This window comes from Besnoitia besnoiti, chromosome V (assembly GCF_002563875.1).
Source record: "Besnoitia besnoiti strain Bb-Ger1 chromosome V, whole genome shotgun sequence".
Taxonomy (NCBI): domain Eukaryota; phylum Apicomplexa; class Conoidasida; order Eucoccidiorida; family Sarcocystidae; genus Besnoitia; species Besnoitia besnoiti.
In genome coordinates this window covers 448,589-468,560 of record NC_042360.1, presented here as the reverse complement: position 1 = coordinate 468,560, position 19,972 = coordinate 448,589, and the positions used below count along the sequence as shown (strand labels likewise).

The 19,972-nt window shown below is 58.1% G+C and overlaps 1 protein-coding gene across 1 annotated transcript; it reads right to left on the bottom strand.

Moving 5' to 3' along the window:
- Positions 1-5: 5 nt before the first annotated feature.
- Positions 6-18,736, bottom strand: BESB_058860 (uncharacterized protein; the record flags this gene model as incomplete). Its single annotated transcript, XM_029364300.1, has 30 exons — positions 6-200; positions 707-1,544; positions 1,717-2,138; positions 2,350-2,644; positions 3,164-3,273; positions 3,828-4,126; positions 4,310-4,388; positions 4,885-5,063; positions 5,521-5,612; positions 5,805-6,289; positions 6,886-7,023; positions 7,502-7,588; positions 7,813-8,172; positions 8,347-8,555; positions 9,015-9,240; positions 9,634-9,707; positions 10,269-10,485; positions 10,854-11,060; positions 11,403-11,483; positions 11,866-12,118; positions 12,672-13,744; positions 14,001-14,136; positions 14,332-14,523; positions 14,867-15,153; positions 15,721-16,085; positions 16,738-16,993; positions 17,065-17,296; positions 17,565-17,610; positions 18,001-18,106; positions 18,599-18,736. 30 exons carry the CDS (start codon positions 18,734-18,736, stop codon positions 6-8), a joined length of 7,677 nt encoding a protein of 2,558 aa, XP_029219008.1.
- Positions 18,737-19,972: the final 1,236 nt, after the last annotated feature.

The following is a 19,972-nucleotide window of genomic DNA, read 5'->3' as shown; positions in this document are numbered from 1 at the left end:
GGGGGTCAGAGAAGGTGCACAAAGAGCCAAGGAAACTCCAATCGCGAGTGTTGCGTTTTCTTCCCACGCGCAGCATAAACATCTGATGCGGGAGCGCCTGCAAATAGAAGGGAGCAAATGTCGCTCGTGAAAATCCCTACATCGTCAAGAATCTGATCGGCGTCCGCCGCCTCCTCGTCCGCTGCCTCGTCTCCTGCGGTCTGCGAAGGCCACATATCACACAAGCGGCACACTCCGACACCTCAACCCATAGAGCAAAGTTTCCAGCGACAGCTGCCGCCGGTGACGAGTCTCGTCGCACTAGCCCGTGTGGCCTGTCAAGCGTACGCCGGTCTGAGCGATTCCTGCACGTTACCGGCATCTAACGAAGCACGTTGAGACGCCCGGGCAGCAAGAAAGTCCACGCCTTCACTTCAGCACCCCGGTTAGATACCCGCGTTCACGACGCTTGGAAGTCAGAGACCGTCGGGACATCAACGTATCTAGTGACTGCCCTGAGTTACTCAATCTTGGTGAAGTGTGCGACTGTACAGCCTAGACGCGCAGGGGTCCCTAGGGGTGGCAGCATGTAGCGCATCAACTGGAAACAGCGATTCCAAGCCCTCGCGGGACTCTCCGACCGAGGCGAGAAAGACGGGATGCGCGATGAGACACACGTGCCAAGGCCGTTTTCGTGCTCAAACTAGGAAAACGCCATACTGCGCACCTCCGCATCTCCTTTGGCTTCTCTCTGCTGGTCTCCGTCGGCCTCGCCGCAGCTGCGTCCCGCGTTCGCCTCCGTCAACGAGGCGGGCTGCGGCTCCGCTGCACACATCTTCTCTTGGACGCTTGCGTCAAACCTGCAAGCTGCAGCTTCGTCTTCCACGCAGCACTGGTCTGTACCCTTTTCTAGCCAGGTGCCCTTTTGCGTCCGCGGTCGTTTGGCTCCTCGCGGGACGGGGTGTCCGTATACCCTCGCATAGTAGTCTTCCACCGGATCCCGCTTTCCCCTGCCGTCCTCCGTCTTCTCGTGCTCCAGTCCCGCACTGCCCGAGCGCCCTTCTTGAAACAAAGAAGACGGCACTCCTCCCACTTCTCCCCAGGCCGGGAGAAGCAAGATGTCCTCTTGCGCCATGCGCTCCAACAGAATTAGCGCAGAAGCCGGCGAGACGCCCAGAGAAACGCTGCTGATTTCCTTCCAAGATATTCCAGCAGACGAAGAGGAACTTTGAGCCGTCGCTTGCCTCGCGCCCTTCTCGCCAGCATGGAGAGCAACCGCATCGCCGCGACGAGTCTCATCGTCTTCGCGTCTTAGGAGGCTAAGACCGTGTGCATCGTGTGCCGCCACCTCGGCGTCGTCTCTCGCGGTTCTCTGTGGTCCGGCACGCGGCAGGGGCACTTGATCACCAGCAGTCAAAAAAGCGTGTGACCTCGATCCGGAATTAGGGTCCCCGCGGTCTCTCCCTTCTCGTTCGTCGCTCTCACCGTTTTCCAGGATCGCGCGGAGGCAAGCAGAGAGCGACCGCAGACTGCGCAGCTTGCCGAAGAGGGCTACGCGCGCGCCGCTGGGAACAAACCCGGAGTCACAGCGCATCACACGAATACTGCCAGCCTCCTACCGTCCACGAGCACGGATGTGTCTGGGTGCTGTAAATCCAGAGTGGACGCTGCATGCACGAAAGCGAAGATTTATCGACTCCAGCTCTGGGAGCCGCGTCGATTCCCCTATTGACTTACGCGCTGAGCGAGAAGCTCCTCCTGCATTTCGCAGCAAGAAGCGCATGCAACGGTGACTTGCGCGTTCCCCCGTCCCTCCTGTCGCTCCGGTCTCCGTTGCCCGCTTTGTCGTCCTCCTCGGAGCCATCCTCCCCGCCGTCTGTTGGCCCCGACCTTCTCTCGCGCTCGCGTCTTGAACTCCGCGACGGAGGTGCGGACTGATTTCTGGGAGGCAGGAGGTGGTGCGGCAGCGGCTGCTTCACTTGTGTGACCCAGCCGCGGAGGCTCCACAGACGCCACACAGCCTTCCACTCCCGCTCACGCAGTTCCTGAGCAGCCTCGAAGGCTGCGTAAGGGCGGTAGTGACTCAGGGGCGTGAACAAGATCATCTTCAGCACATTTCGCGCCAACACCACGCGCGGGCAGTTGAGCGGCCGACAGGCCTGAAAAAACGCACGCGGGAGGCAAGCGCAGGGGACGCGTGCAGGCAGACGGCACACCGAGCCCGGCAGCCGAGCCGCGGCTGCTGCAGTCGAAGTTGAGCGTAACCCATGGAGCCCTGAAGCAGCTCAGGTCGCCAAGACGCCAACGGCTGTCTCTCTCCCTGCTTCAGTCTGTGTGGATCCACTCGTCTGAATCGTTCGCATTCCTCACCAACGATAAAGGGCGACTCCGGACGCCCGCTGAAACTCCCCAGGAGGAGGGCGGCGAAGGCGAGCGGAAAAGCAAATTCCCAGGTTCCTCCTCTTGCCATCGCCCGCCCTGAAGGGGCGAACTTGTGCCAAGCGCAGAGCGCTGAGTCTCTCGAAACAGAGACGCATCCGCAGCAGCGACAGGTGTGCGGGGCGACGCGCCTCCATCTTGCTCCATCGCCAGCGCGCGGCTGTCGAGGAGAGAAGGGACGCGGCACGCGTTGACGTGGCTTCGAAGGTCGAAACCCGCTAAACGCCTGGACAGAGAAATGAAGAGAAATTGGAGTGCAGCGAAGAAATTAAACGCTACACGCATGCGCAAGCCGGTGTTCTGGGACATACAGAAGCGTGACACACATCCATCATCGACAGCCACACATCTACGCTCCACAACACAGCCTCATGTCCGGCAGGTCGACACGAAGACACCAGAGCTGCAGACTGCACAGCGCCGCACACCTGGCGACGTAGTTCTCAGACCAAACGTCCGGCTCAAAAAGCAAGGAGGACGAGCGCCGGCGGAAACACCCAGGTGCGCAAGGCGTGATATGCAGCGGGGGAGTTGCACGGCCTTATGCCAGAGTGGAAGGTCCCCGCAGCCCAAAAAGCCGACAGAGGCAGGAACCACACACCCCTCAAAGAGTACTGCGACTGTGGAAGAACTGGCTACAGATGGCATCGCGTGGATGTCCTGCTTCAAGTGCCTCCAGGTAGAAGCGGGAGACGCCAAATGAAAGAACAGAGACAACGAGGAAGAACGGGAAATAACGACTCACCGGCAGTTGTTGAATGCTCGGTGGTTTACGGGGCGTCGCAGCATCAAGAATGAGAAAATGTGCATGCACGCTTCAGGCTCCAGCGAGGAGCTACACAGCGCGCAAAGGATCTGCGCGAGGAAGAGCCGGCAAAAAGATCGCAAGGCACATGCGTGAGACCAGAAAACCGCATTCATTAAAACACGTCAGTGCCTCCTAGGTGCGCGTCATACGCGATCTGTGCCCCCGCAACCCCTGGAGGGACTGAGGATGGGTTCAGCGCAGCCCGCGAAGCGAAGGAAAATCACGGGAGAGGCAGGGAGGCGATACGAGCGTCCACAGAAACAAACCCAGAGGCACAGGAAAGAAGCGAACCGCTACAAAAGGGAATGGAGGGGGGACCCCGCAAGAGTTCGGGTGCCAGAGATGAAGCTGAAGAAACACGGCGCACGTAAGACACAGAGGACGCTACGGAAGCAAGCAGCACGACCGGCTCGGTATCGTCCCCTGAGTCACTTGTACTATATCAAATAGAAATGTTCATGATGCACATATAAATATGAAGACTTCGGGTTTCTCTACCGCACCCGCGCCTTCAAAATCGCGTACTGATCCCCCGTTCGTTTGCGTGATCACTCGGCTTGCTGGATAGTTACGATTTCAGAGGCACGCAGGCAATGCTCACCTTCCAGACTGGATGCGAGGCGGCAGGCAGTGTTCTCCCGTCGACTCCAAAAGCGCCACTGATGCTGGCGTCTTCGCCCTTCGCTACTCCGCTGCCAAAAAAAGACGCTGGAGACGGAGAGGCAACCGACGCCGAGGCCAACCCGGGCAAAGAAGCAGCTGCTGCCGGCGCGCATGGGTGTGCCTCTCTTTCGTCGCCGCAGTCGACTTCGAACCCGCCGCGCACCAGGGCGAGGCGCTGCGCTGCGACGAAGAGTCGCTCCGCCACGACGCTCGCGGCGACAAACACAAATTCGTCCTCTGAAGAAACCAACGAAATGCCACGACAAAGGGTCACATCAGCAGCACGCGCTCTATACTACACAAGGAAGGGAGATACGATATAAAACACGACCGGCAACGTTCCGGCTGAGCCTGAGATCCGCCTCCTGGCCGCCGCGGCTAAGCCACTTTCGCAGCCATCTCCAGAAAAGAGAACTGTACCTTTCCGCATCGTCCGTAAGAACCGCTGAATGGCCGCGGAGAGAAGGCCTGCTGTCGTCGCACTTGCGGCGGAAGTGCCCTGCGACACGGTGAGAAATCACCAAAGTGTCGCATGAGATCGCTGCCGCTCGCAGGAACATGTCCAGTCCGGTGGCTGAGCTGGCGTGTGGAACTGTGGGTCCGCCAGTATCACACTGAGCCAGAGTTCTGGCGATACAGATTCAGACCCGCAGACATGTGCGACTCAGTACATATACACACGTATTGTTATGTATAATACATACAGATACGCTCACAAGGCATCCATCTGCAACCAACTAGTTAGGGCGTATATTCTACAGACGACTTCATATCTGAAGGAGAGCAATCCGCACAAACCCTATGTCGTGACAACGTTGGGACTTCGCAAAGCAAGCGTGCCCTGCGCGCGTAGCCGAACCTCTCAACATCGCAGGAGCGCGAATTAAACAGGCACGTTGGAGGCTGTAGAGTGCCTATTGTGGATCTAGACGTGTTTGTGACGCAGCTGGAACTCAGATATTTCGTATGAGTAGACGCAGACAGGAGGCACGCACCCTGCGGGGCCTATCGCGAGACCAGAGAGACGCCGAATCGTGCAGTTCGCCTTCCCCAGTACGCTGCTGGACCCCCGACGACAGGTCCTCGCCGTCATCCTCATCCTGCTTCGAGCGAAATCCTTCTCTGTCAAGAGACCGCATACCGCCAAAAAGCCCTGCCGGACGCAGCAGCGTGCCTGCACGCAGACCGCATGCCGGAGGAAAGCAGGAGAACCAATCCAAAGATATGCTCACTTTGATTGGACACTTGCTGCATGCCTCCGAGTGTGAGCACGCGCCTCTTAAGACCTGCTTTCATCCCCGCGAGGTACTGAAGACTCACTGTATTGAGATACCGCATTCATGTATACATACGTAACTGTGCACACAGCCGGTGCTGGGCACACAAGACCGGAAAAAGGAGAGACTGCAGCCAGGGGAAAAGAGGGAAGGGGGACACAGGGCGGTGTAGAACTGACGCGCCAGGTAGACACAAACCGAAGGAACAACCCGCGGTCAAGCAACAACAGCGTAGTGAGGGAGACAATATCACGTGGTACAGGAAGAAGCGAGCGACAGCTAAAACTCCATGGTGAGAAATATCTCATGTGACGTAAATGAACAAGCCGGAAGCCATGTGAGAAGAGAACTCACCCGAGTCGTCTCCTCTGCATTGCTTTCGCCTGCGACGAAACGCAAGCGCCAGCTGCCTCTGTTCCTGAGCCTGCTGTACCTTTTGTTTCCGTCTGCATGAACACGCATCAACAAAAACAGCGTGCCGTGTATGGCCTCTTTCCCTGATCGCATGCGTCTTCACTCCAGTCTCCAATAACATGCATGCATATCTGAACAGCATCTACACGTTTTCTGGGGGCGTCTGTTTCTGCTCTCGATGTGCACTCGCGCGCTCGCCACCACCTCACGTCCGACGTGCTTACTTCTCTTTTTCCCACGGCAGAACATATGCATCGGAGTCCGCCGGCAGGTCAGTTTTGTGTATTTTCTCGTAATGCTGCTTCAAAGCCCTGATCAGGCTGTAGAGGCAGCCGCACAGGTGACACCGGAAGCGCACGTCTCTGGTTCGGTGGAGTAAAACGAGGCGCTTGCCGACAAGCAGATTCCTTTCGTGTTCTCTTGCTCGCTCCTCGTCGACTCTCCTGTGCCTCTCGGCTCTCGCCTCGTCCCCGCTTCCGTCGCCGCCGTCGCCTTGACCGAAGCTGTAGGTGCCAGTCCTTCGCCGCTTCGCGCGGTCTCGTCCCCCGCCTTCGGTTCCTCCATCGACGTCGGAGTCTTCCTGATCGTCCTCGTCCTCCGCCCGCCGGCTCGAGGCGACAAAGTCTGGCAGGTGGAAAGCGAGGCTCTGGAATCCGCAGCCAATGCCGCCTCGCGTCTCAAAGAGACGCATCAGAAACCGCAAGACCACCTAAGCAACACAAGGTCGCACAGAGATGATAGCAATTGCGTTTCCGCACAATTCCGAGGGACAATCCTGCACGCGAGGATGCAGACACGCGGGAATGCGGCGAGAGCGCCACCGGCGCCAGGATACCCAGGCACCAAAGGACACGAGCGCACTTATATCCAAAAGTCGAGGGCAGCTGCCTGCGGAGGTGAGACCCAGCACAATGCCGCACAGACTCCAAAAAGAAGACGACCGTGGCGTCCGCGAGAAAAGCCAAAAATCTGAAACGTTAGCATGGTGCCTAATCATTGATGAACACAGTACCATCCCGGCCTTGCTCAAGGAGTTCAAGTCTGCCCGCTAGTGCCAACAAACGCAACGAGAAATACACCAAGAGCCGCTGTGGTGCGACAGCTGGCAAACACACCATCTGTCGCGCACTCAGAGGACTACGTACGGATATAGGCACGCGGACAAGCCGATAGGAACGCGGATGGATGCTGCAGCACGCACAGCGTCATTCGCATAAAGATGCTCTGGAACAGGCTGCAGCACATGCGTAAAAAACGACTGCAGGCTCTGTGGGTGTTTACGGCGATAATGAAAGCGTGGCTTACATCCGTCGGGATTCGCAGCCTGGTGGCGAGATTCTGAACTTCGGGACTGTGATGTGAGAAAACGAGGCGGCCTAACTCTTCACCCCCGGCTTCGCTGTAGCGCTCCAGGATGGTTCCTGCAAATGCGTCGAGCTCCGCCTGCAGATCGGAAGGCAGTCACAACTAAAATAATGGAGGAGAAAAATCGAGCAGTCGAGATGAGTGTGGGACGCGGGGAAACCAGAGAAGCGCTGCTGATAGATGGTGAACGAATGCTGGTCACCAGAAATCCGTGTACATGTGAGGCGGCGTTAGACTGCCAACGGTCCACAGCCCGCTGACACGTAGTAATTCCTTCAGTTCTGCACGCTGCCAAAACGGGGAAGCACGAATATGAGACACGCTCACCATCGCCTGTGTTCAGTGCTCACGCAATACATCCCTTACTACAGCTGGCGCTAGGCTTGTCTATGTTCCCCCCGTATCCTTCCATCTCTCTGTGAATATGCAACCGTGGTGACACACATCAAAAGTAGCACACGCATATCTCCCGCGGCACCGCACTCCGGTAGAGGGCAGGGGGGGGAGATGCTCAAGCTCTGCTACGTCACACTTTGGAAGACTCAACGACACGTACTCGCAGATACGGCGTGAGGAGAATTTGTCCCTTCCAGTTCCGCTTGCTGAACGCCTCCGCTACGGGGAAGTTGGCGGGTAGAGGAACCTGAAGAACGCAGGAAGGAGAAGAGGACGGCATAAAGGGCCTGCGGAGCCAACTGGTTGTCTGCGGCGTCTCCGCGCGGCATCTCCTGCTCCAGTGACACACGTCATATCCAATTCAGCTGCAGTGTTCAGGCTGAAGCGTCGCCGACGCCGTCGATCTCGCCGTCGCGCTTGCTTCACCATTGGTGTTTTTCAAGCGCAAAGGCTTCCGTCGAGCCTTCTTACCTTCGGCCTGCAGAGTCTCATAATACAGCCCTTCTCCCCGTCGTCCTCGCCCTTTGCAGCGGCAGTCCCTTCTAGCGCCTCTGTGTCGTCATCTGCGTTGTGTCCGTTCGCCCCGCCTGTGCATGCCTTCTCTTCGCTGCAACTTCCGCCCGCGCCTTTGCGTGGGCGGCTGTCACCAGACGCGGCCGTAGGCAGGGCGGAGAGGGACGAAGAAGGCAGCGGCGCGTTGAAGTGAATCCAGCGCGCGACTTCGCTCTGCAGCTCGCCCCAGAAACTCTCGAAGGCCCCCGGCGAGAGAAGGTGGAAGGTCCCGCGCGACGGAGAAGGGTACGAGACACCGGCCGCATCCGGCGGATCCTTCTGAGAAGAGACGCAGAAGCCAGGTGATGCAGACAGAGCGGCGCGGCTGCAGCGAGTAGAGGGATGCAGTAGTCGCCGGACTGGATGCAGCGCGCTCTAAAGTGCACACATGGCATCTGCCAGTTCGCCGGTTCTGCCACCAGCACAGAGGAACCCATGGCCTGTGTACCTGACCTCGGAAACGAACGCCGGAAGCGCGACGACGTCGAACACCTGCCAACGAGCCGGTGCGGCGGCTACGTCAGCAGCGGCGTCTTCATTCGTCGGTTTGTCTTCGTCCCCAGCTGACGGCCTGCGCGCCTTCTGGTCTCCGCCTTCCCTGTCCCCCGCGGTCGCTCCAGAGTTGGCGGATGCGCATGAGACGCCGACGAGCCCCATGCGGCCTGGGTGCAACCACATGGGATTCCGTACGACACACACACCCAGGTTCAGCAGCATGCGTTACTTTCCTTTACATTCTCCAGCTGCCTTCAAACGCTGCTGCGATTTCGGCGCAGCCGTGATATACGGTGCACCGCGCGGGCGCCCTGCACCCGGCAGGAAATGTCTGTGTGCCAACTGGCTGTGGTGCAGTGTGGGATCCTGTGCGTTCGCCAGGATGCGGCAAGCCTCCTCTGATAATGAGTCTCACTACAACACCTAACTGTTATGGTTTCGATTACCACCCTGCAGGCCTATGTTAGGCTCGCTTGCCCTCTGCTTTGAAAAGGGCCATTTCGCGCCGGCGGGGATTTCATCCGGGCTTGCGCGGCCGAATCATTCTCAGCCTCCCGACTCCCGCCTGCTCAGGGAATCAGGCGAATGCTGACACGTGGTTACGGCGAGGGTCTTTTCCTCCTTACACAGAATAGCAAGAAGCCTCCGCAGAGCAGCGGGCGCGCTGCGCTTGTTATTTCCGGTGAGCGGCAGGGTCGGCGGCTGCTGGCGTTGGCGCTTGAGGTGAAGCTGCCGACTGGAGAGAATGAGGACGTCGAACACAGCGCGCGGTAAGTCCTCGATAAGAAGCAGCGGCGCATGCGGCGCCGAGAGGTGCTTGTCCAGGAATTTCACTCGATAGCCGCAGCCAATCTGTAACACGAAACAACCCGAGACGCCATGAACGTCAGCCCCGTAACTCCAGTTTAACTTCACTGGGCACCTGGCGTCCTGGTGTCGTTGTCTTCGCTTCCTTTCCGTCCATGCCAAACTCCACCGCAGCTCGGCATTGCTTTCTGCGCCCTCCGCCGAAGTCCGCCCCCGTGTTGTTCCGGAGTGTCTCGCTGTCTCCCTTTGCGCTGAACCCGTTCGACGTTCCTGCCCCGTCCCAGCGGTAGGACCCGCCACTGCGGCTCCATTCTCTTCCCCCGCCGAGAGTGCACTCAGCAATGTCAGCGCTGCTGCCTTCCGCGCAGCTACCATGAGACTGCGGTCACGTCTCTCAGTGCTTTTCCTGTAGTCACGCAGCTCCTTCGCGTGACTTACCGTCCGAAGGAAGATCTCCAGCGGCATTCTTCGGAGCATGAAGGCGAGCGTCATTCCACTGTCACGGATGTCTGCTCACGCCACAGCGAAACAAAAACACTAAGGGACGGGATCATGGGCGAGGGCGCACACATAGAGGAAACATGCAGGGTTGTCTGAAGGAAGCCAAAGCCGGCGTTCTTTCGTCGGTGCTCCTGATATCTCGCACCGCTCTCGTCGACCACAGACGGTTGCCACAACCAGCGCACCGCTGCCCATCGCAGAGCTGCCACGTAGCGAACAGCAAAAAAGCCAAACGCCCCCGGGGACCTCAAAGGCGAGAAATGGGGTCACGCCAGGCCAGTGCGGGAACTACAACAGAGGACGCAATACTACAGGTAGGTCACTCATCATCTTTGCACGTGGCTGAGCGCAGCTATATTTCTCTGAAACGTCATCTGCGCAGTTGCCGCTTTCGCGCTGTGCGCCGGCGTGCCGCCTATCTTCCGTCCCCCGAACTCTATTCAGCAGAGAGCAGCACTTCCTTCCGCAGTTGAACTTTACAGCGGCAAGTCGCACCCAACGATGCGCCGAAGTGTGTTCAGCGCATCACTGCTTCGAGGCTCGACGACAGGCAGTCTCGTGTAGAATCCTACCTGCTGGGACAGGACGAGGAGACGGTGAAGGAGATGTAGGACAGGAATCGGGCGAAGACGCCTGCTTCACGCTCGCGAGCAGTTGGAGCAGGAACTGGTGGAGGCATTTGACGCGAACCATGACGGGAAAAAGGAAGCCGTACAACGCGAGGGTCTTCTGACTGAACTGCAGAACCCCGCCGGCGTGGAGCGAGGCGCTGTCACCTCTCAGGCGATGCTGCCAAGACAAATACCACGACTGAGACGAAGCAACAGCTAAACGCTGAAACCCGCCACAGGGTACGCGCCACAACCGCGGACAGCACCGCCTGAAAAGGTCAGTTGAGTTAAAGACGAGGCCTAGACGCGGCGCGGCCCCAACCGAAACACTGGTGGAATTTGAGCCATGACTGAAGGACACAAAGCCGGAAAGATCTATCTCCTAGTCTGACTATTTATGCCTTACGGCTCTGCTGCGAAGGCGACGCACAAGGCATAACCCGCGTGAAGGGCTTTTGATGCGAATAGAAGAAGTCGCATGTCAGTCGAACGATGGACAAAGGCCAGCAATACAAGCCGGTTTTCAAAGACGCAGAGGCATCGTACCTTCGCCACAACCTGTAAGACAGGCGAAACTTGCACTTGCTCCGGCTGCATGGTGAACGGCATGCCTCGCCCTCGTCCGCCTTGTCTTTCTCCGTCGGTCCCGGCGTGCATTTTGCTTCTCTCCTCGAGCTTCTGCAGCTTCACAATCTCCTCTTCCAGCGCTCGCCGTTGTTCCGCCTTCTCGCCGGTCCGCTTCTCTCCCGCCATCTGCAGGAAGACGCGCTAACACCGCACACCGCCGTGAAAAGCGGCGGCGCCGAGCCGCAGACGCCTGCAGATACTGAACTTCTCGCCACAGGCGCAATGGGAGCGCGTCGCTAGCGGGTGTGTGAGACGTGTGGCTGAGTGAAGCCAGGCCTCGCTAGCGGCGCCCGTTCAGCAGACTTCACTGCAGAAACTCCACGACGCATCCAACGCAGGCCCCGTCAGGGAGCTGTGCTGTTTTCTGGTATGGAGCTGCAAACGTCGTGCCTGCAAGCGTGCATGCGTTTCCGCGGGCAGGTGGAGATCGACAACTTGCCCGGCGAGCCCCTCCAGTCTCGCACTTGCCTGGTCTTCGAGCAGGCCACTGAGGAGCCGTTCATTCCTCTGAACAGCCAAACGACAGCCTTGAATCCGCCGCGCTGTGATCTGTAACGGTTGGAGAGAAAGCGAAGGCCGGAGGTAATATAAACTGCAGTAGCAGAATTCGTCTCAGCGGTACAGCGGATGCAGAGAACTAAGACACTCAATGAGCAGCAGAAGCCTCCTGATGAAGCGAACGACCAGCTGTTTGCCGACGCTACCGCCCACGCTCCATGACTGGACAGTCGTGAAGCACCGAGAATCACAGTCGACACCCTACGATGCAAGCGATCACGGATAGACGTGCGAGACTGCAGGCATCAAATGGTGCAACAAGGTGAATTGTCAGGCGATAGTTAGGCTTCACTGCAGTCGCGCGAACCCGCGTGAAACGCGGAGGACCCGAAGTCGCTAAGGCGGCGAAAGAAGTGACCTTTTCTCGACGAACCATTTCAGCAACCCGCCTGTAAGCTTGCTCCTCTGTTAACGTCTCCCTCCAATAGTAGAAGACGACTTCGGTCCCAACGCGCCGCTGTGTGCCTCTGGTTCTCTCCTCTTTGTCTTCCTCCGCTTCTGGCCTAAGGAGATCTTCTTCATCTTTCCTCTTCTCTTTCTCCCTGTCCTCCGGCTTCACCACCCCTCCCATCGCGACTCGGGGCTCGGCCTGCATGGCGATCGCCGCCATTCGTTGAATGGTTTTTCTGAGACACGAAACGCGGATCATAACCCAGGCCACAGTTTGATTGACAAAGGGTCGCAATCCACGTTAATTGTTTCTGGGGGGACACAGTGTTTCGTCACTCTGTCCCCCCAGACGTGTGAGATAGACCAGGGGAAGCCGACACGGTAGTCCATTCGAGGGCCACAGAACGTGGTAGCCGATCGCCATCTGCAGAGTGTGGCGTTAACCGGGTTCGGCGACTGCGAAAGCCACCCCGATCCACAGCCATACAGTACGTGACAGCGACCGCTGCCCGCTACCAGTGGTCGCGATCCCCGTGCTCCAGGAAGCCTTCGCCAATGGGTTGGGGAGGATTGGGAGGTTAGACTCCATTGGACGCCAGACTGCGGTGGTCAGAGGTAGCGTCTGTGCTGCAGCACAAGCTTTTTTGGCACGCGTCCCCTATCTCGCGGAATTCGTTCAGCTTCGGGACTTACCGCCGGTACACACCTGCAGACAGACGCCAGGCAACGCTCTCAGAGGCAGTCAAGCAAAAACGCGTGCCTAAATACACCGGCCGCGAAGGGTCGTACCTGTCTGGCCCGTTGACTGACGCTTCGGCTTTGGCGAGGACTTTGGATATGGCAGGGATCGTAGCGCATCCCTCAGTTTGCAGGTGCTCAATGAAAAGACAGAGCCGCCGCTCGAACTGGGGCGTGCGCAGCTTTCGTATCTGATTTTTGCCGAGGCACAGCGACGCAGCCAAGTCCTCTGGTTTGTGTCCAAGGCTGCTCGCCGCAGTTGCCGACGGCAGCGCACTGCTTGTAGCGCCTTGCAGAGACGAAGTGGAGCCAGCAGGCCCCAGTTTTGACCCGGACCCACTAGCTGCTGCCGCGCCCGCGTTCCACGTTAGATGCGCGGAGTCGGCAGAACCTGGAGCAGGCCCCCGCGCAGACGGAGAGGGCATCGGAGATAACGCGGACGACGAAACACTGCATTGGAGAGCCCTCTCAGCAAGTGAGGTGTCTTCCAGGGCAGGTGCCACATGCTCTTGTCCTTCCGCGCTACAAGCAGATGAGCCGGGTTGGGAAGCACGAGAGGCGGGTTCGGCCGGAGCCCTGTCGCAGCGTCTGGTGCGCCTTCCGTCGCCGCCTTGACAGGCAAGCGACGAATCAGGCAGAGTAGGAGGAGACGCCGAAGGAGCAAACGACGCTCGACCATCTCGTGAGAGCGCACCGCCTGAGTTGACGATATGGCCGCGACGTCGGCGTCCGCTGCCCCCGCTGCCTGCTCCTCCTTGCGGCTTGCCTTCTCCTGTCTGCGCCGCTGCCTCATCCGTTTCGCAAGCGAGGCCGCCGTTCACTGTAGCCGGCGAGAGTGACGAAGGCGAGCCGGGAGCAGATCGTGTCTCTCCACTCGTCGCTTGCGCGCGTGCCTCTCCGGGCGTTCCAGGAAGGCCCTCCGCCCCGCCGGTGAGTTGCTGACTTCCGCAGGCGTCTCTGGGAGGCGCCACAGCTGAGGCCGTCTGAGAGGCAAGGAGACCCGGCTGCTCAAAAGCCGCAGACGAGACACTTGATTCGGAAAACGAGGAAGAAAAGTATCGGTACATGAAGCACCGGCCCCGCCGCTCCGCGATCTTCCGTACACGCTGCCGCCGCTCAAGTTCCTGCATGCAGAAAGCAACACCGGTAACATTCACCTGGTGAAAGACGTGACGACGACAGACAACCCTATAACCCTAAACCCTAAACGCAAAAACCTAAATCGCCAACCCAAAGGACAAGGATTTCGCGCGTATGATCCACACACGCTGAATAAATCTATGTATGCACCCCTGCGCATATGCATGTCGTGCGGATATGTGCGTGGACGCCGGCTGCAGGGCTCTAGCTGGGGAGTTTTTGTCCTTGTCATTCACTCACTGCAAAGATCTTCCCCGCTCGTTTGTTGTCGGTGCCGATGTATCGCGCAACCTCAATGGAAAGGAGCCCAGCACTGCCTCTCGCCTCGAGCAGCATGACCACCTGGTCCGCCAGAGGCAGTTCCCAAACCAGCATGCTGCATGCACAAGCAAAACAGAAAACACAGCGTCGGTGTAACACACGCATGCGTCAACCCTTGCGGAGATGCAGGCACGGCGAAAGATCCGATAACGGCGAGACCTCACGCGAGAGCCAGTAGAGAATCTGAAGGACAGAGAGATGGAACCACATGAAGATGCAGCTTCAGTTAAATGCAGAAGGGCGGGTTTACCTGGAGGCACCCTCGTCTCCCTCAGGCTCCTCGTCTTCTCCGCCCTTTGACTCGCCTTCTCCCGTAAGGCCTTCGGCGCTCCCGTCGGCATCTGGGTCTCTTCGCGACCGCGGAAGCGAACCAGGGGAACCCGACGAAGGAGAAGCAGACACACGTTCTTGCTTGACGCGATCCACGGGGAGGGATAGAGAGCTGCGTCGAAAACAAAGCCGGGGAAGCACGGGAAGTGGAAGGCATTCTTCAGGCAGAGGCGGCACGCCACGCCCAGACGCCCAGAAGCTGAAGAAGACGAGATTACCTCTTCGCTCGGCACCACAACAAGGGGATATCATGTCAACCAGCCGCCGGCTCCACCGCTGATCGCTGGCGAGTGCCGACCTCAGACAGAGCCAGGTGTTCGTGCATGCATATAATCTCCGGCGTACGAATTCAGACCCGTGCAAGCACGGTTATATTTACCAACTAGTGGAGCGCACCAAATGAGCAATGGCGATTCGCAGTCGCCGCCCGCAGTTGTGGTGGTGGGTGCACTCACTCGTTCCCGCCCGCAGCGCTGGGGTCGCTCGCTCCTTCTCCAGGCTCGCTGCTGCCGATGTTCCGCACCTCGGCACTACACTGCCTCTCGCCGCGCTCTTCATCTTTCACAGATTCTGCTGGCGGGGAGGCCGAAGCTGCGGAACATAGGCAGAGGCACTTCTCAAACTTCTGCGTCTGCGGGCACCACGCCCGAAGGCGCCGAACGTGTCTTGACCGCATCAGCTCGCCACGGAGCTTCTGGTACAGCCGCCGAAACTGCTTGGCCGTGAAGGATACAAGCGCAAACTGCAGAGACAGACCAGAGGCCACACAAACAGAGACTGTTCGGGGAGCGGACGCACGTGACCTCGCATTCAGCAAAACGGGCGCGCGTCACGGTCCGAATTCGTCACGTTAGAGTTCTGAGGCCCGCCCGTCGACAGAAGGCTCCTGCGTTTGAGTCAGGAAATAAATGTAATCCGCGCACGTGCCTCTGCGAATCATATGTCATTTATGAACCCCCTACAGCAAACACAACTGCGAGAAACAATCCATGTTGACAGTTGGCAACTACACCATGGGGGGAGCGCCACGAGCACGCCATCAATGGAGTGCGACATCATATTCTAGGCGTCCCTGACACTGCATCTGCCTGCCCACGGGGGATGGTCTCGTTCGCCAACCCCGGCGCATGTGGATAATGGCTCCACACAACACATCTATATCCGCTGCGTGGCGCCAGCATGCACAGTCGTGGTTTTCGGCGTAGAAGTCGCAAAGGCCACTGACACCAACTCCATGTTGTCTAATCCCTCCCTGGAGCCTGCGAAGCGCCTCCCTCTCACGCTCTTCTTTTCCAAACGGCGCCCCTACCCGCTCAGACGTGGTGAAGGCATTTAAGCAGAAGGCGTGAATCTCGCTCTCCAGCATGGCATGCATTGGCGCTTCCTTTAACATTTCGACGACTTGGTGCTCGAGAGGCTTCAGATGATGGAGGGAGACAGTTGCTTGAATTTGTCGCGGCATGCGAGAGAAGTCGAAGAACCGGTAATGCCACAGGAGAGCCGACATGGTCAGGTTGGAAGTGCCTTTGGCAGAGAAGGAGGACGGACGTGCAGACGCGGGCAGAGGAAGCTGCATGTGTGTCACTAGTCCCTGACGATATAGCGGCTTCAAGTGGTGAAACACAGTTTTCGGCGGCAAACCTAAATCGATGGCAAGCTGATATTGCCAGTGCCCTGTGAGCGCAACAGCGACACATGCCGCACGATAAGACCACCTGTTGACAGAGTCTTCAGCCACACAGCACCTACATGCGGACGCGCATAAAAAAAAACGGCGCACAGATGCTGAAATGCATATACGCGCATACGACACCCAGCCGCCGGCGGGTGCATCTGAGTAGCCTTGCGCGTGAAAAACAGTTGTACCACTAGCACGAAGGAGAGTGTAGAATGTGCAGGTCGACGTGCTCAGTGGAGAACACAGACGGACGCAGACGCAGAACGGGCTTCGCTCCCTAGCTATATGCCTGCGTGTCTACATAGAGAGCAGTCCAGGGAGCTTGCAAGCAACCCGGAAATCACACTTGCAACAAAGCAGCTCGGTTGCACACACAGCACCTGACAGAGCCGACGAAGAACAAGAAGCCCCGCCAGGCACCAGGCCGGACAGAGAGGAGGGGGCCGAACGTCCAGACACTGTGGCACCTTCATTGTCGAGTCCCCGAACTAAGCCTGCAGACTGCGCTCTCTCGGCGGAAACTACTCAGCCGACTAAGCAACGAAACTGCGAAATATCTGACTGCCGTCGCAGGAGAAGTGTGTGACCCTTTCCGGCGCGCGCGCGCCTCGTCTACCGCGTGCAAGGGGCTGATTGACGACTTCTCACCCGCATAGCGTTGTTTCGTGATGGCTTGAAGCAGAATCATGGGCACCTCTTTCATCTTTTTCTCAATTTCTTCTTCGTCAAGAAAGGGCGAGAACGGGACGCCGAGTGCACGGAGGCGGACGGATGCACTCACCGAGAAGCGCCAGCGGGACAAGCTCTCGTCTCCACATGCGTGCTCCCCATCTGCACCTGCATCGCTCTCTTCAACCTCTGCTTCGCCTTCACCGTTCCCCTTCCACCCCGTCCCCCCGCGCCTCTGCGTTCGCCATCTCTTTGTCTGTCTTGCCGCTGAATTTTCGAGCTTCGGGCACTCGTTCTCTGCCGTACCTTCCGCTCTTTCTCGCACACAGTATCACCGTCAGTTCCGCCCTGCTTCTTCTTCCGGCGGCTGCCGGATACACCGTCGTCTGTTGAGTCTGACTCCTCCGTCCCTTCTTCTCCGCGCTGCCCAACGAGGCCAACGCCCCGCCGGCATCTCGCGTCCGCCGATCGCCCGCTCATTTTCTTGGGGTGCCGGCCGTCTCCTGGCGCCTCGACTGCAGCGGACGATTCGGAGGGGCTACACGGAAGTGCAGACGAAGCGCCAGAAAGCAAATAAGCTGGAGAAGCAGAACTCCGTGGGGGGTTATCTGAACGTGCTCGCCGCCCAGAACAAAGCGAGGGAGGCCACAAGGGAGGGACGAGAGGGTGGCGCCATGATAGACGATACGCCTCGAGGTCTGCACACACGGAGCGAGGGCAAAGAAACGCAGCATCACTCTTGCGTGGAGAGGAAACACATGGGAGCACAGGGGGCTGCCACGAGGGAAAAGAACTAGGCAACCTACCGCGGAACCCCATGCCCGTCTCTGTCCTCTGGGAAAAGCTGTGTCTCTGCGACGCGCACCGCCCAGAAACGCGTGAAAACGTCCGAGGCATACAATGGGAAAAACGCGTTCAGAAAAGGCACGGCGATCCTCCAGCATGCAGAAGTAGGTGCGGCGGGACCTAGACAACTGCAGAACTGGTGGACATAGAAATGGTGGAAGAGTGAAACGTCTAGTCTTCGACGAAAAGTGAAGCCACGCGCCAGGGGGTAACGCCCGACTAGGGCGGCAGCGCCACCCTGAGGCATGGGCAAGGCTGCAGGGGCAGAACCTGGATATTGAAGTTTGTAGCTCCCTCTCCTTGTCTGATTCCCGAGACCATGCACTCATTCTGTCCTCTTGTCGCGTCCACCTTTCAGCTCCTACGCAACTCAAGATGTCCCTACATTGTACTCACCCGGCTGCCCTCTCGCCGACATGCAGAGCTTCTCCCTGCCCTCACCATCCTCTACAAGGGAAAATAAGACAAGCGGGCTGTTGTAGAGTGCTCTCCATAAGGCTGCCTGAGCAGAAGGAACAGACAGAACAAACCGCGTAGGCAGACAAGGGGCGACGTGACATCTACAATGGAGCGCCGACCAAATCTGCCCACGCGAAGAAGCACATTTTGACGTAGAACTCTTTGCATCGTCAAAGGCATAGTGGTAGAACATAGAGACAGGAGAGGCTTCAGGTGAGGAACGGGAAGTCCGCACGGGGCATGCCACCCCCCCAGGGGCGGCAGAGTGAGCGGCGCGTAGAGAGACAGCCGGCGATGAAGGAAACAAGACAAAATACGTCAACAAGTGAACATCAACAAGAAATGGAATCCATATATATATAGTTATAAAAGTTCATATATGTAAAAAGTTCCACCCGCGGCACAATGAGACAGTGGGACCTGAACCGATCTTCTAACAGACAAGATCGGCAGAGTCAAACACCAGCGAAACTGCCACGGTCGAAGGATGCCGCGGGGCAAGCGAGTACGGGGAACATAAGAGCGACCCGCGTACCTGGAACTGGAGGTCGCCTATGGAAAACTCCGAGTGTGACCTCGAGAGAAGAAGGAGGAGCTCAGAAAACGTTGCACCATGCTCTCCTTCGAGCGCAAGCTCGTCAACAGCGGCAGCAAGCAGTTCTGCCTCCGTCATGTTTTCGGAGCCAGCGTATGTCCACTACATGAGTGTGAGGCACCTGTTGAGCAATTTCCTCCCCCTATCCATCCCTTCTACCCGCGGCAGAGTTCCTGCACGGCGCGCTTCGTCACATTCGCCTTGGCCTCGCCGCTGTCTCGATCACGCATCGGGCTGAGAGACAGTAGGAGTCTCGCCAACTCTGGGCACGACAAGGAAGGGCAAGGATCTGGAGAGAAACCAAAGGAGCGTAAGGAGGATGGCAAGGGATACGGGCAAAAGACGAAAGAAGGGTCTATGCTGAGACGAGCAGGAGGGTGGCAAAGAGAACAGAGGATGCCGCTCAAACGAGATACCCCAGTGTGTCAGACTGCCCTCGGAGGCGGGTGTTTTGCAAGTCGAAGGGATAAGACAACTTGGGAAGGGTACTGGCCATAGAAAGCGATTGCTACCGGGGCTGGGGGAAGTCGTGAACAACAGTCGAGATGACGTCGAGTTCGGGAAGACCGATGCAGAAGCAACTCAGCCAGAATCCAAGTGCTAGCGACAAAGGCAGTGAGGACAGAAAACAGGTCAGCGGCGGATCACGTGATTGGCCATCCGACAAAGCAGCAGATGAGGAGGAAGCTTGTTAACGGCAACTTGACAAGGTCGTTGAGCTGGGGGCGAACGCCGCTGCCCAGGCAAGCTGCAGTAGGAAGGTGACAAAACGCTTCACAGAAAGCCATCAGTGCGAGAGATAGCGGAGTGAGAGACTGGACGAATGATGCAATTACAAGGCCAGCACCAGAATGTAACTAGCTTTCGAAAGGGAGTGAAAAGTAGGCCTCGAGAACGATAGATGGTGATAGAACGGCGGACTCGTCGGTCAAGAAAAGCAAACTGGACCTTACAGTCCTGCTTGGAGTTCGACATTGCCAACCAACTTCTTGTTCGAGCGTGACGCAGTGGCAGAAGAGGAGCCAGCGGGAAAATGGGTACCAAGAGTCTGGTAAAGGCCAATATTCTGGCTCCCGTGACTACAGGCTGCGTCAGCGCGCATGCAGTGCATGCTCTGGAGAATCAATACGAACTCGTGTCTCCAGACTTCCCGCACGCCAGAGAACCGCGTTTCAGAAAATGTAGCATACGTATAATTAATATCCGTATTCCTACTGTTATATTGGCAGGACGCTCTTATCTCAAGGGGAAACTAGTGAGGTAGCCTGGAGGGGTTGCGAACGAATGGGGCTGAGTACAGAACGCAATAAAGCG